We start from the raw sequence: 20,701 nt of genomic DNA on the forward strand, positions 1-20,701 counted from the left end.
CTCTGACCACGGTGACCGGGCCACGCGGGCGGCCACATGCTCCACACCATCCACTCAGTGGGCTTGGCTGTCAAACACCCTCCCTCTGGTGGGCAGCCCACGGCTCACACTCTCTCTGAGGGGCCTCTCCTCTCCCTGCCTCCCTCCCTCTCTCTCTCTCCTTCTCTCCCCCTCTCCGTCTCTCTCTGCCCCCCATCTCTCTCCCTCTCTCCCCCCTTCTATCTCCCCCTCCTCTTCTTTATTCTTCTTGTGGGAGATACACTTGAAGCGCAAGTGCTCATCGACTTTAGGAACGTCCACTTTATCATCTGAAACTCAGACTGACAAGGCGACAGCACCGTGTAACTTAGTGTCCATATTTTCTGGATGCAGCACTGTTTTCCATTGTTGGATGGGTCCTCGTTCATGAACGTCCTTGTCTTTACCTTGGCCCTGGCTCGTTGCCGCTAATGGAACAGGACATGAAACTGGGGCACCTGGCCACAGGTCTGGATCCACTTTTGTGAAGACACTGTATCCAAAGCCTTTTTCAACTCACTTCTGACGTATGGCCTGGCATACATGACAAGATCTCTATCTGCGTTTCGGACACTCCCTTCTCTTCGGGAGCCCCAGGGCCTGCGAGGAATCCCGTGGAGCACGTCTCCATGTCTTCAGCTCTGTTCCACACTTAGAATGGCTGGACAGCCCGGCGGCTCACATCTTCCTGTTTAAGAGGCCAACTCCCAGTGGTGCTGGAACGCTTGCCTCTCAGTGACTGTCCCAGGGACCTTATAATATGCCCGCGATGGGTGTTTTCCCTGCACTCTTCCGATTTGGAAAGGCTACTGCTGGATGAGCTGAGAAACGTTCTTGCAGGTGGGGCCTGGTGCGTGCCAGGGGAGGTGCGCTTGCTGTCCAAGGAAGGACCCCCTGAGGACAGCGCTGCTCTGCAGTCCAAGTCTGTAGACAGTATGTAGGTGTGGGCCAAACTGAGTGTGCGCAAAGCTGACCCATGCCTGGGGGGTAAGGGGCGAGGGCGGAAGAGAACAGGCGCCTAGCTTACCTCCGGTGAGAAGCATAGTTCCCGGTGATGTGCCCAGAGCCATCACAGCCAGGGGTGGGGCACCTACAATTAAAAATGCACAATGGGCAATTGACTTGAGAGAAAGAATATCCCCTGAACAATTAACTCCCTTCTCTATCCAGAAAGCAAACTCCTGAATGCTTCACCTCCCTACTTGAAAGAGACAAATGGAGCCGGAAGCTTCCTGGCTGGGAGCAGGGCCCTGTGCCCACTAACCACACCACCAGATACCAACCTTGGCTCCCTTCTTCCTTCCAAGCACAACAGCACTTTCCAGAAGGACCACGGATGTCAGTACCTGCCTCGGTTGCAATAAGCCCTGGAGCATCCTGGTCCTGATGCTATTTACTCCAGAGTCTGTTCCCTCCAAATATTTCATGTCACCCTCCCTTCTTGTTACTTTGGTTTCAGTGGGAGTCAGCTTTAGCAGCCACGTGCGAAGCAAGATTTGTACATGGAGGGGTGTGCACAGAGGACTGAGAGACTGTTCTTGGTCTACACTGGGAACACCAACGTTATAATGGGCTCCCGTGAAACAGACTCTTGGCAAGTCGGGCTAACTGGCTACCCCGAGCCCCGTGATGGCAGCAGCCTGGAGCGGAGCGCTGGGATTCGCTGGGCAATCAGGTAGGTTTGAGTTGCCTTGAAGCCTTTTTAACTGACCCGAGTGGAGGCCAGGTGTCTCGATCAACCAGGTATGGCAAGTACTTCTCGATACCTGCACTACACCTGTTTGAGCCGAGTGAGGCCACGTCCCCTGGGTTCTTAACTACCACACTGCCATTGCCCGAATGGGACAGAATGTGCTTTATAAAAAGAGTTTTATAATTACTGCCCTTCATACAGCTTCCTAAATGAGCCGTCTCAAGAACAATCAGGTGGCACTACAAGACATTTCAGTTCATGCTGTTTTAGTTTTCTTGTACCTACCAGGAATGTAAAAATTAAGGACAAAAATTAAGAAAAAGTTTTTTTCCAAAAACTTTCTACATTTCAAAAACAAAAAACAAAAACAAAAACAAAAAACAAAAAAACACAAACTCCACCAAGGATGAAAAGACTTAGTAAGCAACATTGCACCCAGCAGTAACACCTGGATCACGTCCTGTGCCCCGCCCCTACTCAGGGAGCCCCCGAGTTCCTGGCAAGGACAAAAATCATACATTTTGAATAGTTAATAAATGTCTACTGCTTCTGAGGAGTTTCAGTTTGCTTTGCACTCAGAGTCCCGGTGGAAACTGGATGCTGAGCCGGGGCCAGTGAATACTCGCTCCCCTGCGCCCTGCGGGTCCCTCGGCATTGCACAGGGAGGGGACTGGGGGCGTCCTGTGCCGACACTCACGTGCGTAAACAGTGTTTGGTATTCGGACACTGTCTACACTTCCTTCAGTCCTCAGAAAGGGGCCAGAGCACTAGCTCTCGAGGTACGGACCTTGGTGTCTGCTGTATCATATTAAAGGTTAGAGTTCAGTTTACAGCCCACTGAGAGGGCACACAGAGGCAAGTGGGGAGGCAAACATCACTGGTGTGCACACTTGGAACCAGGATTTTTAAAACAGGCATTTGAGGCAAAACAATGGGGCGTTTAAAGTGGAATCTATGTATCAAGAATAGCAACAACCCGAAATCGGATTGTTGACCTGATTTTTGTTAAAGTAACAGCTGGTTATGTACAATTAAAGTTTGATCACAAGACTCCTCTGCCGATTGCTAAGTAATTACTTTCTAGATAATAAGGGGGATGACTCGACCTCGCTGGCTGACTTCCCACAGGGCACCTCATGTCGGTAGAGCCCCAGCCCAGAGCGCTCACAGAGGGAGGAAGATTTGAGAGCAATAAAAATCATTCTAAGAGAAGCTCATCTTCATGCAACTTTCTGTTTGGAAAATGTATCAAGAAACAGAAATGTTTCCTACTAGCCAATAATATACACTTGGCCTTGCTTTTTGCTTTAGAAAAAAAATCCCCAAACTCTTCCTAATTTAAGCACTCAGTGCAAATTTATTTAAAATTTATTCATTTTAACACGAGTAGAAATTTTTCAATATGCCTTTTTTTGGTGAGGGCTGTAGGAGGTTGACATATTCTGTTCAGATTTAAAGTGAGGCATTATAACCAAACTAATGCAAATGAAAATCAGATTTGACTAATTATAAAAAAAAAGAGAGAAAGATTTTCAGAGTAGATTTTGCGTGTTTAAGCCATTTACAAAGGCAATAAAAAAAAAAAAGAGGCGTTTAAAATGTCCTCCATCACCATACAAACAACAAACAAAATATTGATTTGGCCCATTTTCAGAGCTTCCACTGTGTTGGGAAAGAAAAAACATTTCCAGAAAGAGTTCTTGCTTTCTTAAAAGGTTTGCTCTTCTTGTCAAGGCTTCAAGTCAGGCAGATGGGGCGGAGTCCAAGGCCTGCAGCGTGCAGGCTGTGTGACCCGAGTCGGCTCCTTGCCGGCCACACCCCTGCACAGCTGCACCCGGGCCTGCCCTGAGCTCCTTCCCAGGGAGGCTCTCCTGCCTTCACCCCCTTTGCCTGCTCAAGCCCAGCGCTGCAGCCCAGGGCTGGGGCTTGGGATGCCTGCTCAGAGGAGCCCACGGCCTTTCTTTGTTGCCTTCCCCTGACACAGCCCAGCCGCTCCCGGTTTTGTCAGGGCTGGTAATTCGGCTCTTTCATCTTTAGGTGGTGCTTCTGGACCACATAAGGCAGCCCAGAACGGTTTCCTTCTTCTATCAGCTCTACGTAGTCATTTTTCTGTTGCTGTTTAAGACTTTAAGGCTTTTTTAAATTCTTAGATTTACATACAGATTTCCTAGCTTTATGAAATCTCAACCCTCAAAAATACAATTTTCTGAAGTCGGTGAATGAAGGAGTGATTATTCACCTAACAAAAGGGGTCTTTGCTTCTCAGATGGAGCCAGCTCCAGGACCCTTGATAATGGGGTGGTGTAAAATCGATTTACAAAAATTCAATTTGCATCTACCCATCTAAGAGCACATCTTTTCTGTGAAGGGAGGCCCATGTGGGTAATCAAAATCCCCTGTGGATAAAATCAGACAGTACCATGTGCCGCACAGCTTGGGTTTTGAAATGGCAGAAGAGATTGACTGGGTTTCCATGGAAACTCCCCATAAGGCAGGCACAGGTTCTCCGCGCCGAAGTCCTCGGCAGCCGCGGGGAAGCACACCAGACCCTCACAGCCCTCCGCGCTTCCTGGCAGTTACCAGGGACAAGAGCACCAAGGCTATTTTAAGTTCCCGTGGTTAGAGATGCAAAGTTCTGTGACATAAAACACTTGCCTCAAATATCGCTTCTCTTCCCCTCCAAAGGTACTCTTGGTGGAAATACTCTGAGAACGCACATGATGAACAAATAATCTTAGAGCTAGACTTGCTGCCTCATGGATGTCTTCAAGACAAAAAACATTTGTGCCTTATCCATGATCTTGCATTTGTCTTGGGGTTTAAGTAACACCAAGAGAAAATAATTTGGGGTAGTGCATGTTATCATCTGGCTGGAAATATCGGTCTTAAAAAGACATTTAAGAATGGCAATGGGAAAAATCATGATAAAATGTTTTAAACAGTGTTTAAGTTTTGCAGAATCCAAGCAAAATCTGAAAAAAAAATATCAGGACCATTCACAAAACTTCTGGATTTCTGATTTCATGGAACTAGTCCTTCTCAAGTAGGAGTGAACTGGGTTTGTGTTGCTTTTGTGGATCTAAGACATCAACGAGACCTGTGAGCCCAAACCTCCCAGAACGCCCTGTGTGCTCATGGCTTCTCTCAACTACTCCCAACCCAAGGACACATTCTGCTTGGACCTATATAAGAACTGTCACTGATCAAACCCACATGAGATACATCATGAGATCATGAGATATATCCCCTAATATCAAAACATAACTTAATGTCTATACATTAAAATATATAATCATGAAAACCATATGATTTTGCATTGGCGCACATCTCTGTGACAACAGACCACCCTGCTTCTTGCCTGTCCCTGATTTGTCCCTCAGCAAGACATACAACCTACTACCGTGTTGTTTTCTCCCATTTACAAAACCCCTGTTCTGAGATAGGGTGGGCAAAATGGAAATCATTAAATCCACTGACAACTTGTATCATCAATTAATTATTGATAAGAATATCTTTAAAGTGCTTCCTCCATGTGCTATCATGCTCCCCTCTTTTGAAAATAAATATGAGGATTTGATAAATAGTTATATTAAGAAAGACATCTAAAACAGGACACTTTCTCCCAGTTGAACGGATGTCCACACTAAAGTGCCTGTTACTACACATCATGAGCTGAGACCGGTCAACCGTGTTGCATCAGTCCTGTTAGCGATACGTCATGAGCACCTCGGAAAAAGTCCAAGGCAGATTCCATGCACACAAGCATTTGTTCTGGGGGACCCGAATGCACTGCTGAGACATCCTTGTTGGGCACCAGGTGGCTAAGACCCGGCTCCTTTGGGCCAATCTCTCACCGTCTACCTCCTGGGGAATGACCTTGGCCTGAAGACCGAGAGGCAATCCACCCTGAGTGCACCAGCCCAGGACTCATGGCATTCACGTCTGGCTCAGTCTGAGCTGGCAGGCCTGCTGGGGGAGACCGAGCTTGTCTCCCCCAAAATCAACTTAAAGGAAAAAAAATATCTGGAGCCATCTCATGATCTCTTATCTTGATGAGAGTCGATTACTTATGTTTAAAAATCTTATGGAGGCTGAAAGCACTGTGGACGTGTTTGAACGGCATCCTCACTGTGTAGTCGACCTACCTCGTCAAACTGCCCTAGAAGGTTGACTTGCAGACATGCCCTGATTTGAGTAGAATAGCTAAAAATGTACAGAAGAGGACTCACTGAAGATCTGGAATGATCATACCAAATGTCAGAGTGACATACTCGAGTTCTTGGAAGAATTTCGTGGGAAGGCCTTTTACAATCTTTCTTGCTCATTTCTTCCATGGCAACTCTATCAAGGGAACTTAGGAAGTAAACCACAGAATGTATATAAAAAATAATTTTTATGGCCCTCAATTTTAAAAGAAACATGAAAATGTAAAATTAGGCATTGTCTCTAGTAGTAAAATGTACTTGTAAATTGGAATGATTCAGGCCACATATATGTCTTTGTTTCATTTATATAAAAAGTTCAATTCAAAAAACACTTTTTTTTTGCCTTAAGACATATGGTTCTGAAAATATACTTCTTTATTTTGATTTTTTGTCATATAAATGGGAAATAATAAAGAAATTCAGAGGAGTGCAAAATAAAGATATTTCTAATGGAAAAATGACATATACTGATTCTTATGCCATACCTCTGCAATTTTCTCCCCAAATGGAATGAAACCAGGTCACTTAAAAGCAATATACATTACTTCTGCACAATTTCTTAGATATATTACCTGAAACTCAAGGAAAGATAAAATCTTGCAAATTGCTTCTTAACTTGTAAGGCATTCAATGATTTTCTCTTTTTTTTTTGGAAATTCAATATTAAGTATGCATATTTTGAGCTTTCTGCAGCTGGACACAGAGGTCCCCATGCGGGCACATGGTATTTTCCAAGCATCCCCCAGCCCGCCTCCCGCCAGAAATAGCCGGTGACACAGCCGTGGGGTGGACACTCTGAGCTGGAAGTGAAGCCCTGGCCCCCTTTGGGCCCGCCCCCGCTGGGGTCTTCCAGCTGCACCACCACCGCTCGCCCCCAGGGGGCTGTCTGGGGTGCTGCCCACTGCGGACCCTGAGTGCCCACCCCGCCGGAAGCAGTTCGGGGCGGGGGGGAGCATTTTTGGATTTGCTTCTTTCTTTGTCCCCTGACACCTAGAGTTTTTCTTATCCTGTCTCCTCGGGTGTCGGGCGAGGGCTTTTACGTGGGATGTGTAGGAAATTCCTTATGAAACCCTACACATTTCAAAGTGTACAGTGGACACTGTGCTATCAGGAGAATTTAGGTGGAAGACTTGCTGTCTGATGTACGTAACGTGGAAGCAAAAAACATCTTTTCCTTTGGTTCCCCGGGGTTCCCTTTCTTTTTAAATTACACTCAAAACAATGAAAAAAAAAGTTTTAAAGGTACTCTTAACGTGGTTAAAAAAAAAAAAAAAAAAAAAAAACCACCTCATTTTGCTGACTCAGATCGCATTTCTGGATGGGTCAGGCTTCAGAGCACTAAGAAAGCCGGGCGTGATCCTGTGGCTAACACTCAGAGTTCTGGTTCCGGGGCCCTGGTGGGCGGAGCGCCGAGGCGCTGCGTGCTGTGGGAGTAGCAGGTGGACGTCGGGGTGGCTCACGAGGCGCATCAGTGCCGTGAGGCCCAGAGCTCACGCGGCACGCTGTGAAGTCCACGGGGATGGCTCCCTCATGCACAGCCCACTGACCAAGAGGATCTTTCTAGCAGGTCTGCATTCTGACTTAGGGGCTCACGTGCCTGCCGTCGGCTTCAGGTCACCACCAACCTAACATGTGCTGTGTCCCCTCTGTGCTTCCCCGACTGGGCCCCGGGATTCCCTGGGAGTGTGGGGGGGGCGGACATAGGGCCCCACGCAGAGCTGAGGCGGAGCCTGGATGCCCCCCGCCCGTCATCCGGGGACAGGGAGACGAGGTGCGGGGGGTGCCGCAGCCGCTCTGCTGTTCATGCGGCATGCAATGTTCCATCGTTTCCAAACATGCAGCCTACACATCTTAAGCTTAAGTCATCGGTCATGCTGCCTCCTTGTCCGCGGAGGGGAGCCTAACGGGGGCCCTCGCCGCCACACCGCACTGCTGCCCGCTGAGAGGTCCCAGGTGCATCCAGGAGTAGGCTCCTGTCCAGTGCGGCCGAACGTACCTAGCACATCCTGACGTCCCAGTCACTTAACGGGGTGTGTCCATGGGAACCTGCTGCCGGAGCACATGCACGTCCAGCAGCAGTGGAGCGGCTAAACAAGAGACTGGGGCGGCCGGAGTCAGAATTGGAATTGGACTCGGAGGACCCATGCAAAAAAAAACACACAGAAGGTGACTGGTGTGGCTGAGCGAAGGCAACAGAAACCAGCATTCTAACGTCCTCTCCTGCGTGGCGTCCGCGCGCACCGCGCCCTGGGGAGGCGGGCGTCACCCCGGGGCATGCAGAGACCTCGAGCGGGGCCCACGAGGAGGCACTCACCTTTGCCGGTCGCACTGAGCCCCCCGGCAGCCAGAGTCATGGGTGTGTAGGGAGAGCGGGTCTGTAAGGGCATGCCTGTGTGCGTGCTGTGGCAGGGGATGCTTTCTGGCCACGGGCAGGGGAGTGAGGTGTGCAAGAACGGGCACCCCGACTGCTCGTGATGCTTCCTCTAAGGACGGGAGGGCCCGGGAGACCGTATCCCACTGGTCGTGCCCACTGCTGAGGGTCCCTGATCGGGGTGGCACGGGGTTGGGGAGGGGGTGCCCTGCGGAGGCTGCCGGCTCGGCCATGCCAATTTCCTCAGCATCATGAGCCAGGTGGACTGCACTTGCGACAGACGGATGACCTAGCGTGACCACGAGGACCCTCCCTCGGCTAAGCTACGGCTACCTGCAGGTGCATGTCCCAGCCCACACCTCGCTCCGAAGGGCACACGGGCCAGCAAGGACATGGCTCCTTCCCATCTGAGGACACCGAGGCCCAGAGTGGCCTGCTGGGCCAGACATGGAGTTGGGTGGGAGTGTGCCGTGGTGTCCATGTGGCTGGTGGCTCGGGCTGTAAAAGCCACAGTGATTGGGGGACATCAGGGGCACTTCTCTGCTCACAGACAGTTTGAAACTGCTTTGAAGTTAAATGAAGGAGGTTTACCTGATTTTCAAGCAGCTGAGTTTCCTAGGGCTCATAGACGTGAGTGAGCATTAGGAGAGGCAGGTCCTGGCGACAGAGGGAGGGAGCGGCTCTGGGGCCACCCAGTTTCCCTTTCAGCAGAGACCCTTGTTCCTACTGCTAAGGTTCTTCCTATTTCTGTTCAACCTGTTTCTCCTCGGTTTGTCATGTTTGTGGGTCTTTTTATTTTTTGACTTTCTCTTTTGTCTCAGAGAAAACATTTTCTGTTCTAATCAGAAAAGACGAAACAATCGTTCACTCCGTCATGTCCTGTGTGATCCCGGGGTTCTCTGTCATCTCTCACATTTGGGGCTCTGTGTCCCTCCCTTCCAGTCCCCCAAACCCTGTCTCCTGCCCCAACCTCTCATTTGTAACTGCCTGGTTGTAAGCTATGTTTTAGTTTATTTTCTGCTCTGTCATCTCTCTTAAAAGAACGGCATTCTAGCCTTCTTCCTGTGGGCTCTGCCTTTCTCCTTGTTTTTTTTTTTTTTTTTTTTTTGGTCACATATAGAAGTGATTTCAGAGACTCTTAGTTTAGCAAAAATTTTTAGAAATAGATTGATCAAATATCTTTTTCTTTTTAAACAGGCAAAGAGACAGATCCAAACAGGTGGAGTCTATTGTTTAAATTTGTACAAAGAGCTGCCAAGCCCAGATGAGCACAGCCCTGTCTTGTGTCCCGGTGCTGCCGCACTCAGCTAGACTCATTGTAATGTCCCCCGTTATCAGTAGCTCCTGCCCTACGAAGCTGCTGTGGGGCGTGCTCCTCACGCCGGGCTCCTCTGTGCTTGAAGACAGAGCTCACTTGTTCATCTGCTCGAGATCTTTAGTGATTGATCTGCAAGGACCCCTTGTGTCTCATAAAAATGGCAGAGTGAAGGGGAGAACAGGAAAGGGCAATGAAATTTCTCTAGATTTCCATACCAAGGACGCAGCCAGAGCAGTTTCTAAGAGTCATGCTGTCCACTGACCGTGTGGTTTCCCTCCGATCACGAGGGGCCGACCAGAGAGCCGAGGGGCTCAGGGCCCACACCCTGCAGCTGTAAGAGTTGATCCCGGGTGCTGGTTCCAGAATCTGAAGGGCACATACGGTCCACTGAGGACAAGATGAGAACCAGCAAGTGCTCAAGACGGGGACGCCAAGTCCAGAAGGAGAGAGCAAGGCAGGTGGGAGCCGAGGACAGCAGTGAGGGACCGAGGACCCGCGCGGGCATCCACAGAAGACCCTGCAGCTCTGGGGGTGCCGGGGGCCCGGAGTTGGGGCTGAGAGCCAGCAGCCCGGCCACACGTGTCCTGTGGCGGAGACCCCACAATGATGGAGCCTGCCCTTGGCCCAACCCCTCGACCTCTTAGAGGGAAAACCAGAGACCGTTTCCTCCAGAGACTCCCACTCCTTACTGGAAGGCTTAACTGAAGATCAGGGACCTGGGAGAAGGGAGGGTGGGTCTGTGCAGCGGGCACCTTGGAGGCTGTGAGCAAAGGATGCTGCCCACACCTGGCCCCCGCCCTGAAGTTTGGGGCGTCTCCCATCGTGCTTTGTTGAAAGAGAAAGTTAAGAGACGGAACGAAGAGAGAAAGATGTGCTGCAGAAACAAGGTGAGAAGCCAACTGTGGTAAGCCACATGGACGCGGAAGACGGGAGGGACACGTGGCTGCCCCGAGACGCTGGCCCTCGTGGGGCAGACCTCCTCCCACGATGGGACGTGGGCTGCAGCAAAACGCTGCCCGCCGCGAGCTGGTCCTGTGCCCTGACTCCTGCCGGGACAGAAGCCGTGAATCTCCGGTACGTTCCGCAGCGGCCCAGGGCAAGAGGACCTGAACCATATCACTTGAGTAAAAAGTTAACAAAGCATTTGGAGATTTTAGTTTGGAAAAGAGAAGACGGCAGGAGCCAGAGTTGCCGCCCTCACGATGGGAAAGGAGGAGGGGCACTTGCCCCAAACGTCCCTAAGGGCCCGGGACCACTTTCGGGAAGGGCTTTCTCAGCGTGCCCCATTCCTGGAGGGTCCTGGCCCGACACCTGTGCTCAAGAACAAGGCGGGAGACCACTGGGAGCATGGGGGTGCCCAGGACAGTTTGGGCTGGCACCAACGAGGAACCACCCCAAAGGGCTGCCAGGACTGGGGGCCAGGGCTGTGCCACAGCCTGAGGCAGCCCGAGCGGGCAGCCGGGGTCCCTCCCTTGGGGAGACCGGCCATCTCTTCCTCTCTGCGGCGCCCATGTCTCCGCAGGTGAGCGGACACGCTCCCGGCGGGACAGACAGGCCCTGGGGCCGCCTGGAAAGCCCTGCCTCAGGTCCCCACGTTCTCACACCAGCCTTCCACCCCCACGAGGGGTCTCCTCTCTAAGCAGGCATGGCCAGCCTTCCCGAACCGCACTTGAGCTGAGCACCACGCCTGGCCGAGTGCCATCCCTCTGACCTCCTCCTGGAACCTTCCTCTCAGGCCTGCTGTGCCCCAGCCTGACCTCTAGCTCAGTGCCGAGAGCCCCGGGTGCCTTCCCGGGTTATGTGTCACTCACTCATCTGAACGCGGGCTCTGGGAGGGCGGGCGGGGCCCAAGCGGTGACACAGCCGGCCCTGGGTTGCTCCCTTGCCGGGCTCAGTGTCCGGCACCACAGAAGGATGCGCAGGTGTATGGTTTCGTCCTTTCTGCCTGGAGCGGTGCTTGTGCTGTTTGGTCTTCTGGTTAGCAGACAAGGCCCCGAGGTCCACGGAGCGGGGGTGGATGCCTTACAGCTCAGGCGTGTGGCACCGAATGCGGCCTGTCCTCAATGTCCTTCTCATGCTCAGCAGGACGTCTGCAGCTAGGGGAACACAGGAGCCCTGTCCCAGGTAGCGGGGGCTCTGCTGGCCGCAGGGTGCTGCCGCCCAGCAGCTCTCGGGGGAGGCCGGACTGAGGACCCTGAAGGGGTGTCAGGGGGCTGAGCCGCCGGACTGCTGTGTGTCTGGGTGTAGGGCGCAGGCTGGGTGCGGAGGGGCCTCTGCCCGGAGGGGGAGGTGTGCACAGCCCCACCCTTGCAGGAAGTCTGACGTGGAGGCAGACGGACCGGGACAGCGGTGAGAGGCTCAGGGCCTGTGAGCTGGCCTGCGCTTGCCCGGGGCACAAGCCTCGCCTACCCCAGCCTCGAAACCCACAGTATCAGACAGCCTTGCCCGCCGGCACTCAGCTCCCCAGCAGGAGTAAGAGCTAAAGCCATGCAGTTTGAGCTTTAAGATGGGCTAGGTCACAGAGATCTGACCGCTGACCTGTCCCCTTCTCGTGGAGGAATGGGTGACCGCCCTGCACCCATTTAAATCCCAGAGGGCAGAGTGCATGTCCTGGGGCTCCACAGGGAGGGTGGCTGAGGACAGCCCCTCCCCGAAGCCCGGGCCCTCAGCAATCACTCAGTAAAAGCCAATAATTGCCGGGGGCCCCTAAGGTCACCACTGACACACGTAATCTTCACAAGCATCCTGTGTGGCTTCTGCCACATCAGCCCCGAGTCACAGACCAAACAGGCTCGGCGACACTTGTCTGGTGCCCAGGGCAGGAAGTGGCAAAGGGGCTCGATCGCGGCCATCAGCTGGAGCCCAGGGCGGAACTGCGGCCTGCTATGTGACCCGAGGGAAGAGGTAGCAGGTGCAGAGGGGAAGGCAGTGCTTGTGGGAGGAGCATCCTGGGGTCCCCGTGGGGGGCCGGTGGGGAGGATCTTCTCAAGAAGAAGGTCCCTTCAAATGGGGAGGAGAGAAAGGGAAAAGCCAGGGTGAGAGGGCAGTACCCAGGCAATCGACAGAAGGTGGCGGCGGGTCCGAAGGCGCGGGTGAGGCGGGACTGTTCAGAGCAGGCCCCCGTCGAGAGCAGGCGAAGGAGCGTCCTCAGCCCACCCAGGCGCAGTCGCTGGACGGGGAGGGGGCTCTTGAGCTGACCGCAGGCTCTGGTAGGAAGGCACGCCCTGCACTGACCTTGGTCGGCCATACACACAAGCCCCCCGCGTGTGGGCGCGCGCTGTCTTGGCGCACAGTGATCTGGGCCCCCAAATGGACGCGCGTGGTTTCCTCCGTCACTGGAGGTTGCTCGAGCGAGTCAGGCCCTGCCAACTCCTGGCCACCACGTCGGGACAAGCGTCCTGTCCTCAAGTGTATCGCCATCGGCCCGCGGAGAGGAAGCCGGAGGGTCAAAGGAAGAACGGGAGGGAAGTCAGGTAATGACAGGTGACAGCTGCCGTCCTGGCGGCGTCACTGCTGTCGTGGAGGACGGGCCTCAGGCTGCGCGTGGCCCTCCCTGACCCTGCGGAGTCTGCGGGCGCACACGGTTGGAGATCCGTGCAGGTGCCCTCACGGGCCGCGCACACACATTCAGCTCACTGTCCACGCAGCTCCCCGCCTACGTAAGCTCTACGGCGAACAGATGCGCCTGCGCAAAGGGCTTCTGGCAAATCACGCTGCAGGTCTGCGGGTACAGTATCTACCTGTGTTTCGGAAAGCAATTTCGGATCTGAGTTCTAAGAAAATCGTTTTAAAATATGGTTGTTCCAGAGTGAATTTTCATGGAAACTTCATTAGCCTACACAGAAAAAGCATTTCTTAGGAATCACTTTTGAAGATGATTTTTATTATTTAAGCTATAAAGAGGAATAGGAAAGATTTTCCCGGAAAGGAAGGAAGGGAAAAGAGGAAGAAATAAAAGAGGAAAACTTTTATAATTGGGAAATCTCTGAGGCGTCAAGGGGCGGCAGTCATTTCAATCTTCCTGTCTCATTAGCTGTTGTGTGGGAAGGTCTCTGGGGGCCCATCCTTGGGCCCGAAACACAGGACAAGTGTCACTGCCCGGGGTGGGGGGGTCTTTGGAGGCTCCCGCAGGGCAGGGAGGACGTTCCTCACCCCCGGCGGCACCCCCCCCCCCCCCCCCCGCCCGCAGCACGCAGCCCTGACTCCGGGAGGGGCTCATGATAAGGAGTGAGTTACCATGGCAACCATCATCCCCCTGATGCTGCAGGTTCCATAATGTGCAGGAAAATTCCGAGCAGCAGGGCGCGGAGGGTGGAGGAGGGCAGGGCAGGCCTGGCCTTCCAGCAGGGGAGGCCCTGTGAATGGTCTCCCCCCAGGGACGACAGTGCACAATCAGGGCCGGAAGCTGTCCGGATACGCGCACCAGCCTCAGAGCTTTATGAACCACGGCTCCTGAGGCCTCGAGAGGCCACCCTGCAGCCATGATGCCCCCTGGGTCCACCCGGGAGAGTCTGAGTCCCACCCATGCAAAGCTCAGTTGGCACTTCAGTGTCCTAACACGTAGATCAGAATCATGTGCTGCCAGCGTCCCTTTGGTACGTGCTACTGAAGACAAAGCATGGACCCTGGTAGTGTGTGTGAACCCTCAGGCGTGGGGCCACGTGGGACTGCCCCGCCCACGTCATCCTAAAGACAGGGTCCAGGGAAGATGGCGCAGCCTGTTGGCAAAGGCAGCATGCTGGGCGTCACGAGCACTGGCACCTGCGTCCAGCCCTCTCCCTAGCCAACGAACGGTGTTGCTTTAGCACATCCTCCATGCGGGGCTGTGTGTGTGCGTACGTGTGTGCACGCGTGGGTGTGTGTGATGGACAGGACTACGCGCCTGGCACCCACAGGCTCCAAGAGGAGCCCAACTCTCAGGCACGAGGGGAACGCATTCAGCTCCCACAAGCAAGGGGCAGTGAGTGGCCGCCAGTACTTGGCGCTGTCCCATCTCTCTCTCTGGTCTGATCTCATCAGTCCGTGCGACTCACTGGGCACAGCGTCAGGTTCTCACACACTTAACTCCTCTAATGTCATCCTCCCCTAAGATGGAGAAGATGGATATTATTTTCCCAGTTGTAGAGATAAAAAGACCAGGTGTCATAAAAAGCCAAGTAACTAGTCCAGGTTGCCTAGTCCAGGCTAAGTAGTCCAGGCTAACTAGTTTAATCTAACTAGGTTCGGGCTAACTAGCCCAGGCTACCTAGTCCAGGCTAACTAGTTCCGGCTGACTAGTCCAGGCTGCCCAGTTTGTAAGTGGCCAAAGCAGGATACGGATCAATCTGTATGAATGTGGAGACTGTGTTCGCCTCATCCCAAAACAAAGATTTGCATTTATTTTATCAGGAAAAGCACCATTGACCCAATAAACTCTTTAAATTTAAAGAATGTTAAAAATAAATAAACTTCATCCTTTGGTTGTAAGATTGGCTGCTGGAAGGACCGATGAACCTTCGTGTCAGTTTCTCGGGCCGAGGAGTTGGACACGGAGGGCCCTTATTCTCCACGAGTGGGATGCCAATCCTTGCCGGGCTCACGAGAATGTATTCACCGAGGTCATTCACTGAACTTGTTTCCAGTCCACAGCAGACCAGCTACTTTCCCAGGAAGAATCCCAGGGATCATCAGCTCTTTGTCCCTTCCCGCCAGTAGCCGGGGACACCTCAGGCCCCTCGTGCTGGCCCGTGGGGTCTGGTCGCTCGTCCCTGCTCTCTGTGGGTCATAACAGCCTGGCTACCCCGAAGGTCCCCAGAGAGACATGGCCCATGGGGTCTGTTGACCTCCCGGGACTCCCAGAGCCACGGCTGTGCTGGGGGGGTTGGGGGTGCTCTGTGCGGGAACTTGTGGGATAGCCCCAAACCTCGCCTCGCTTCAGCTGTCTTTGGACCGAAGCACAGTGTTGGAAGAAATTGAAAGCATGTTCTTTTCTCCTGGACCAGGGCATCAGCAGAAACCTCCAATGCCAGCCAAGGCCACGGGTCCTGTCCACCGTGAGCTCCAGGTCCTCCTGTTCTGGGTGGAAGTCGAGTGAGCCTCTGCACCCCATCAACGCCGATGGGGACTGTTTCTCCACCAGTTAGAAGACAGGGCTGGAGTCTTGCCTGCAAACACAGCAGCTCGGAGGCTGAAACCAAAGCCCAGTCCTCACGATGGAAGTCACAGACCCTCCTCCAGGCTCGCACGCGGGAACGGCTTCCAGCGCAGGGAGACCAATTCCCTCCTTGGGCCCAGGTTTCAGACGGTCGTGCCTCTCTGCCGGCCTCACGGCACCAGCCGCCCTGCCCCTGCTTCCACCGTTTGCTGCTGAAGGGGCACTCTGCGCATTCTGAAGGCATCCCAGTCTCCTCAGAAGGACAAAGCAGGGGCGGGATGGCGGGACGTGGGTACCAGAGGAAGCCAACAGGGTGGGGGCCACAGCAGACAGCACAGTCTCTACCAGCAGCTGGCCCAGCTCCCGGAGGCAGTCATTATTCCCCAGGAGAGTAACTAAGCCTCACGAGAAAGCCATAATTTCGATGAACTGAGAATCAGATGATTTTGGTGTCTAGACTGAGTCCTCCTCTGTGCTTGCCCTCCAAGCCAAAGGCTGCCCCTGGGCAGCGATCTGGAAATCCGGGTGTGTGTGCATGGGAGAGAGCGACTGGAGGGGCCGAGGCCAGGCCCGGGCGGACCGGCTTCTAGCCAAGCCTACAGTGAAGTCGCTCTGTGGGCTCTGGAAAGTCGCTCAGCATCTGACCCCCGCGGCCTGGCCTGCGGAAAGAGGGTCTTGAGCGCCCAGCTCTGCCCCGCCCCCACCGCCTCCACGCCCAAAGTCCTGGGAGGCCCACATCCTAGGGCTGCTTTTTCCAAAGAAGAAAGCTGAAGTTCACAAGCTTGGATGACTTGCCAGAAGCCACGCAGTGAGGAAAGGGAAAGAGTCTGAAACGATACCCCCTGACGCAAATCCCGCATCCCTTTTCCTGCCTTGCTGGTGCTCGGCCACACCACCGCCCAGCCCTAGGGTGCACCTGTCTCCATCACCTGGCATCTGGACTGGGAAACATCTGCTGGAATGCGGGCTTTGTGTCCCGAGAACTGGGTGTGAATGAAGGGCCGGCACAGGATGCTCATCTTCTGCATCCGGAGGCTTTAGCTTCACACAGAGACCGTCATTCCTGCGAGCTGGAAGCTAACATCGCGGCCTCCCGGAAGCTGACGTGGAGGTCATGGACGACACACCAAAATTGGGAAGAATCAACACAGCTTTTGTGAGAGATGTGGTATTTGTAGAAAGAACAGCACAGCACGTGGTACAGTGTGACTATGACCAGCCAGGGTGACGTGGGCACAGCCTCCTGCCACTAACTCGAGGGTGGCCAGGAAAATTGAAATCCAATCTGGGGTCCTAGGCGCCCGAGAAGTCGGGGTCTGGTCTGGCCTGGATCTAGGAATGCAGAGTTTCGCAATGTGGCCTGGGCTGCACGGCTCTGACCCACAACGGTGCCCGCTGAATAAAAAAAATGGCTATTTCTATGATGTTCTCATCTTAAAACACATATCATCCAAAAAAGGCAAGAGAACTGAAGCAGGAATTCAAGATAGTTTGAAAAGTAAAGAAACGACAGAGACTAGGACGATCAAAATATGCCAGTTGGGAAAACGGAAGGTGGGGAGGCGCGGGTAGGAGTCGACGGAAGGTGGGGAGGCGCGGGTAGGAGTCGACGGAAGGTGGGGAGGCGCGGGTAGGAGTCGACGGAAGGTGGGGAGGCGCGGGTAGGAGTCGACGGAAGGTGGGGAGGCGCGGGTAGGAGTCGACGGAAGGTGGGGAGGCGAGGGTAGGAGTCGACGGAAGGTGGGGAGGCGCGGGTAGGAGTCGACGGAAGGTGGGGAGGCGCGGGTAGGAGTCGACGGAAGGTGGGGAGGCGCGGGTAGGAGTCGACGGAAGGTGGGGAGGCGCGGGTAGGAGTCGACGGAAGGTGGGGAGGCGCGGGTAGGAGTCGACGGAAGGTGGGGAGGCGCGGGTAGGAGTCGACGGAAGGTGGGGAGGCGCGGGTAGGAGTCGACGGAAGGTGGGGAGGCGAGGGTAGGAGTCGACGGAAGGTGGGGAGGCGCGGGTAGGAGTCGACGGAAGGTGGGGAGGCGCGGGTAGGAGTCGACGGAAGGTGGGGAGGCGAGGGTAGGAGTCGACGGAAGGTGGGGAGGCGCGGGTAGGAGTCGACGGAAGGTGGGGAGGCGAGGGTAGGAGTCGACGGAAGGTGGGGAGGCGCGGGTAGGAGTCGACGGAAGGTGGGGAGGCGCGGGTAGGAGTCGACGGAAGGTGGGGAGGCGCGGGTAGGAGTCGACGGAAGGTGGGGAGGCGAGGGTAGGAGTCGACGGAAGGTGGGGAGGCGCGGGTAGGAGTCGACGGAAGGTGGGGAGGCGCGGGTAGGAGTCGACGGAAGGTGGGGAGGCGCGGGTACGAGTCGACGGAAGGTGGGGAGGCGCGGGCACGAGTCGTGGGGGGGATCGCGCCGCTGGGAGTCTGCAGGGCTGATGGACACTTTCAGTGGGTGAGTGTAAGCCTGATTTGCAAGTCTGATATAAGTATTTTAAAATTGTACCCTATTAGACAAGAGAGAGAAAAAGACACATTAGGAAGATAGAATCCTTTTATCTTTGAAATATTTTGATCTTGGTTGTTGGAGTTTCCAGTATGAGAAGTTTTCCTTCACTCATTGCTGGAACTGGGTCAAACTTTAGGTGTTGATTGTCTGTGTCTTTCTGCTCCAGGCCTCCCTCCCCCCGTTCAGTCAGCCTCATTCCTTCCGGGGTCCCTGGGCCGACCCGCCAGGCCTCCACGGACTGCTTCCTGCCACCGTCTTGCCTCAGACCTTGTTCTTTCATTAACAAATGTTTATATCGATTTTTCTGGGCACCAACTGCTATCCTGAGCACTCTGCAAACACAAACTCATTAATCCTTGTAATGAACTTCCAGGTGGGTGCTAACGTCACCCCACTTTGTAGATGGAATCAGAGAGGTGAGTCCCTGGGAAGGTCGCCCGGCGGTGGGCCGCCCAGCCAGGTCCCAAGCCAGGAGGCCTGGAGGTCCACGCTGCTATGCCTGCTCTCTGCTCCTGAGTCGGCAAGAGTGAGCGATGGAAACCTCCCCACCCTCGAGACGTCAGAGGAGATGCAGGTCGTGAGGCTTACTGTCACCTGCGGCCTGTTTTTTCCAAAAACCTCAAGATATTTAACCACCTCCAGGTCTTTGAGGAGTCTCTGTTAATGCAACTGAAACATCCCGACTAGATTTAAAAAATACTTTTCTAAAGAAAACAAATAGATCCCAAATACTTGCAATGAAACAAATTTAAATTATTTCTATTTAGCCTAAAAACTCACAGCCTTTAAGGTCCCTGGGGAATTAAAAGTCAGAGATGGGCATTTTCAATGGCAGAAATTGTTGTCATGACATGAAAGGGGGGAAAAAGCAGAAATAGCTCAGGGAGAAGCCAAAGCTTTGTGTCACTGCGGGATTATTCTGACAGGAAGGAAGGTGTGATGGAGAAAAATCGGTCTCTTTCTGAAAAGCCAGAACGAATCACAGTGACTTGAAACGTTCAGTGAAGAGCGCTCAGGATGTGCTCAGTGTGGAGTGCCTGGCAGGTGCTGGGTGTGGGGCAGGGACAGTCCTGCCCCCGTCCCAGGTCACCCAGCCCACCGCCCAGCAGGTTTCGCGGGTTTCGGATGGACACACGAGGGCCTTGCTAAGTCAGGAAAACTAAGCTGAAGATATCACACATTGAATTTTAAACACAGAAAATCCAACAAATAGGAATATATACTTCCTTGGGCGTTAAGACATTTTGGAGAGGAGTGTACACTAGAAGCTATTTGGCCCCAAAACGTCCTAACTGAAAAGCGTGAAGCTGCCTACCCTCTTCAGTCTGTCTGTCTCAGGTGCCAGGCATGGGAGTGGGATGGCCCATGATGGGGGCGGGTCCTGGGGTCACTAGATGTGCTCTCGGGAAAGGAGAGGTGACAGGCAGCCAAGCGGAGAGGGGAGGGTGGGCCCGCCACTCAGGAACCACAGATGCACCCCTAGAGTCCCGAGAGAGAGATGCCATCCCCCAAATAACCAACATGCACCGCATTCCCTTCCACAAACAGCCCAGGTCTTGAAAACACGTAAAATTCAGTTTTTGTTCTAAGAAGAGTTTTAAGTGTGCTCCAGTGCCTGAAGTGGATATAAATGCGAAGATGGGAGGTGATGCTCCCAGTCAGCTCTGGGATCCTCGGCTGTAACGTGGGGCCAAGGAGGTGTGTTGTTCCCTCTGGTATTTGCTCAGTCATCAGACGGTCCTGGTTCGGGTGACAGGGCCTGTGTTGGGCAGCGGAACAAGGCTGGAGCCGGGTCATTCTGCACATGCCGCCATGTTTGCACCTCTGTGTGGCGTGGGGGGATCGACTTCACGTGCCTGGAGCAGCGGAGAGCCGATGCCACTCACTGAGGTGGTGGCCGTCCGCCGCTCTGCCCTGCTCAAGGGGACGTCCTAAAGCCCATGCCCATCATCATCTCCTTTCCACCCAGGGCAGTAGAGTTTCCAAACTCACTCATTCCCGGTGAGCTCGCCCAATCCCGTCCCTTCACAAGGGGGGAACTGGAGGTCAGAGAAGGCCACCCGCTGCCCCTGCTGATCAATGCTGACCCTACTCCGCAGCCTCCCTTCAGATTCAGGGGCTCCTTTCATGGTTGTGCTGTACAAGCGAATGATTCGGACTCATTCATTAAATCCTTTACTCGATGGCTTGTCTCCCCAGTGACGTGCAAATGGATTCAGTGGATTCTGTGACCTGGGTCACACTCTCATGGAGCCTCCTTCTCAGGCATGGCAGAGGAGACCAAATATCCAGTGTGATAGGGTGCAGTCGCTGTAGGAAGAAGCCAGTGCATCCCGGGATCGTGGGGCTGAAGTGCTATGATCAGTTGGGGGTCCGGAAGCTCTGGGATGGCCTCATTCTGTGGGTGGGCTTCAGTGGGCAGAAGGTCAAGGAAGGTCATCCCAAGGGAATGCGCCTGTGCCCACAAGGGTC

General features: G+C 53.9%; 1 protein-coding gene across 6 annotated transcripts in view; it reads right to left on the bottom strand.

Moving 5' to 3' along the window:
* The window catches only part of MYT1L (myelin transcription factor 1 like), a 136,824-nt gene that overhangs the window by 30,909 nt on the left and 85,214 nt on the right, over positions 1–20,701 (bottom strand). For all 6 annotated transcript variants that reach the window (XM_028099522.2, XM_028099521.1, XM_088026154.1 and 3 more), the window contains one exon: positions 1,046–1,108. In XM_028099522.2, coding sequence (XP_027955323.1) covers positions 1,046–1,108 — 63 coding nt within the window. The remainder of the gene's footprint in view (positions 1–1,045; positions 1,109–20,701) is intronic.

The sequence above is a fragment of the Eumetopias jubatus genome, unplaced genomic scaffold (assembly GCF_037043125.1).
Source record: "Eumetopias jubatus isolate StellerSeaLion01/CBP00866 unplaced genomic scaffold, mEumJub1_p1.0 scaffold_9, whole genome shotgun sequence".
NCBI lineage: Eukaryota > Metazoa > Chordata > Mammalia > Carnivora > Otariidae > Eumetopias > Eumetopias jubatus.